Consider the following 2,051-nt stretch of genomic DNA (forward strand, 5'->3'; position numbering starts at 1 on the left):
TGTGTGTGTGTGTGTGTGTGTGTGTGTGTGTGTGTGTGTGTGTGTGTGTGTGTGTGTGTGTGTGTGCGCTTCCACCAAGTCATCCTCTTGTGACTAAAGTTCAGTTAAATCTAAAATAACTCATTAATTTTCCACATTGTATTAGAGTTTGTTCGTTAGTTTGGGTCCATCTGTTCTGTCTGACCAGACTGGAGGAAGACTCTGCTGCTCTATGATGTCATGGACATTACATCATCACTATGTAAAACCATCAGACAGAACATGGTTATAAAACTGACTTCAACCTCTACCTGAGCCTCTTCAGTCACCTGACAGGTCTGCAGGTCACCTCAGAGGTTCAGAGTCCAGGATCATGTCAGACCCTGGTTCAGGCTCAGGTGTGACCAGGTGTTGTCTGACCTGCAGGAGCTCTGCTGGACACCCTGCAGAGGACAGGTATGAAAGGTTACACCGCCTTCCTGGAGAGCCTGGAGCTGGACTACCCTCAGCTGTACCGCCACATCACCGGGAAGGAGCCCAACAAGACCTTCAGCATCCTCATCGGTCTGACTCTCATGGCTTTCACTCATGATGCTAACAGCTAAAAGTTAACTGCTAACAGCTAAAAGCTAACTGCTAACATTTAAAAGCTAACTGCTGACAGCTAAAAGATAATGGATAAAAGCTAATATTTAACAGCTAATAGCTAACAGCTAACAGCTAAAAATTAACTGCTAACAGCTATAAGCTAATGGTTAACAGCAAAAAGTTAATTGCTAACATTTAATAGCTAACTGCTAACAGCTAAAAGATAATGGATAAAGGCTAAAAGTTAACAGCTAAGAGTTAATGGCTAACAGCTAAAAGTTAACTGCTAACAGCTATAAGCTAATGGTTAACAGCTAAAAGTTAACAGCTAACATTAAATAGCTAACCGCTAACAGCTAAAAGATAATGGATAAAAGCTAATATTTAACAGCTAAAAGCTAACAGCTAATGGCTAAAAATTAACTGCTAACAGCTATAAGCTAATGGTTAACAGCTAAAAGTTAACTGCTAACATTTAATAGCTAACTGCTAACAGCTAAAAGATAATGGATAAAAGCTAAAAGTTAACAGCTAATAGTTAACGGCTTACAGCTAAAAGTTAACTGCTAACAGCTATAGGCTAATGGTTAACAACTAAAAATTAACTGCTAACATTTAAAGCTAACTGCTAACAGCTAAAAGATAATGGATAAAAGCTAAAAGTTAACAGCTAATNCTAATGGTTAACAACTAAAAATTAACTGCTAACATTTAAAGCTAACTGCTAACAGCTAAAAGATAATGGATAAAAGCTAAAAGTTAACAGCTAATGGCTAACAGCTAAAAGTTAACTGCTTACAGCTGTAAGCTAATGGCTAATAGCTAAAAGATAACTGCTAACAGCTAATAGCTAACCAGTAACAGCTAGAAGCTAATGGCTAAAAGCTAACAGCTAAAAGCTGCGTGTCCGTGTGCAGACACAGCAGGGGAATCCGGTCTGACCCAGTTCTTGATGTCGGAGCTCAGCCGGCTGCAGAGGGCGCTGCAGGACGAGAGGAGGCGCCGCCAACAAGCGTGCTCTGTTGCTAAGGAACAGGTTGGCATGACAACCAGCTGACAACAGCCGGACGTGACGGCGACAGAAAAGTCTTCACTTTGCTGCGTTTCTGTCTCGTCTTCAGAAGGAGAGGTCTCGCCAGCAGCAGCTGAAGGACCGCGAGCTGAAGAAGCTGACTGAGCGCGTGCAGAAGATCCTGGAGGAGCGGGAGCAGCTGAACAAGGAGCTGAAGCAGCTCCGAGATCACAACTACAGCCTGATGGCCGACATCAACAGTCTGAACCAGGAGAAGAGCAACGCCCTGCTGGCCAACCGAGACCTGCAGATAGAGGTCAGCTGGACCCTGACCCTGACAGACCAGAACCACCTGACCCCTGACCCTGACAGACCAGAACCACCTGACTCCTGACCTCTGACAGACCAGAACCACCTGACCTCTGACAGACCAGAACCACCTGACCTCTGACAGACCAGAACCACCTGACCT

At 44.0% G+C, this 2,051-nt stretch overlaps 1 protein-coding gene across 1 annotated transcript in view; it reads left to right on the top strand.

The window, feature by feature from the left end:
• Positions 1-2,051, top strand: part of card9 (caspase recruitment domain family, member 9) — an 11,562-nt gene that overhangs the window by 5,616 nt on the left and 3,895 nt on the right. The window contains exons 4-6 of the mRNA XM_014030536.1: positions 406-543; positions 1,485-1,603; positions 1,689-1,895. Coding sequence (XP_013885990.1) covers positions 406-543; positions 1,485-1,603; positions 1,689-1,895 — 464 coding nt within the window. The remainder of the gene's footprint in view (positions 1-405; positions 544-1,484; positions 1,604-1,688; positions 1,896-2,051) is intronic.

Source organism: Austrofundulus limnaeus, unplaced genomic scaffold, assembly GCF_001266775.1.
Source record: "Austrofundulus limnaeus strain Quisiro unplaced genomic scaffold, Austrofundulus_limnaeus-1.0 Scaffold1078, whole genome shotgun sequence".
NCBI classification, from domain to species: domain Eukaryota; kingdom Metazoa; phylum Chordata; class Actinopteri; order Cyprinodontiformes; family Rivulidae; genus Austrofundulus; species Austrofundulus limnaeus.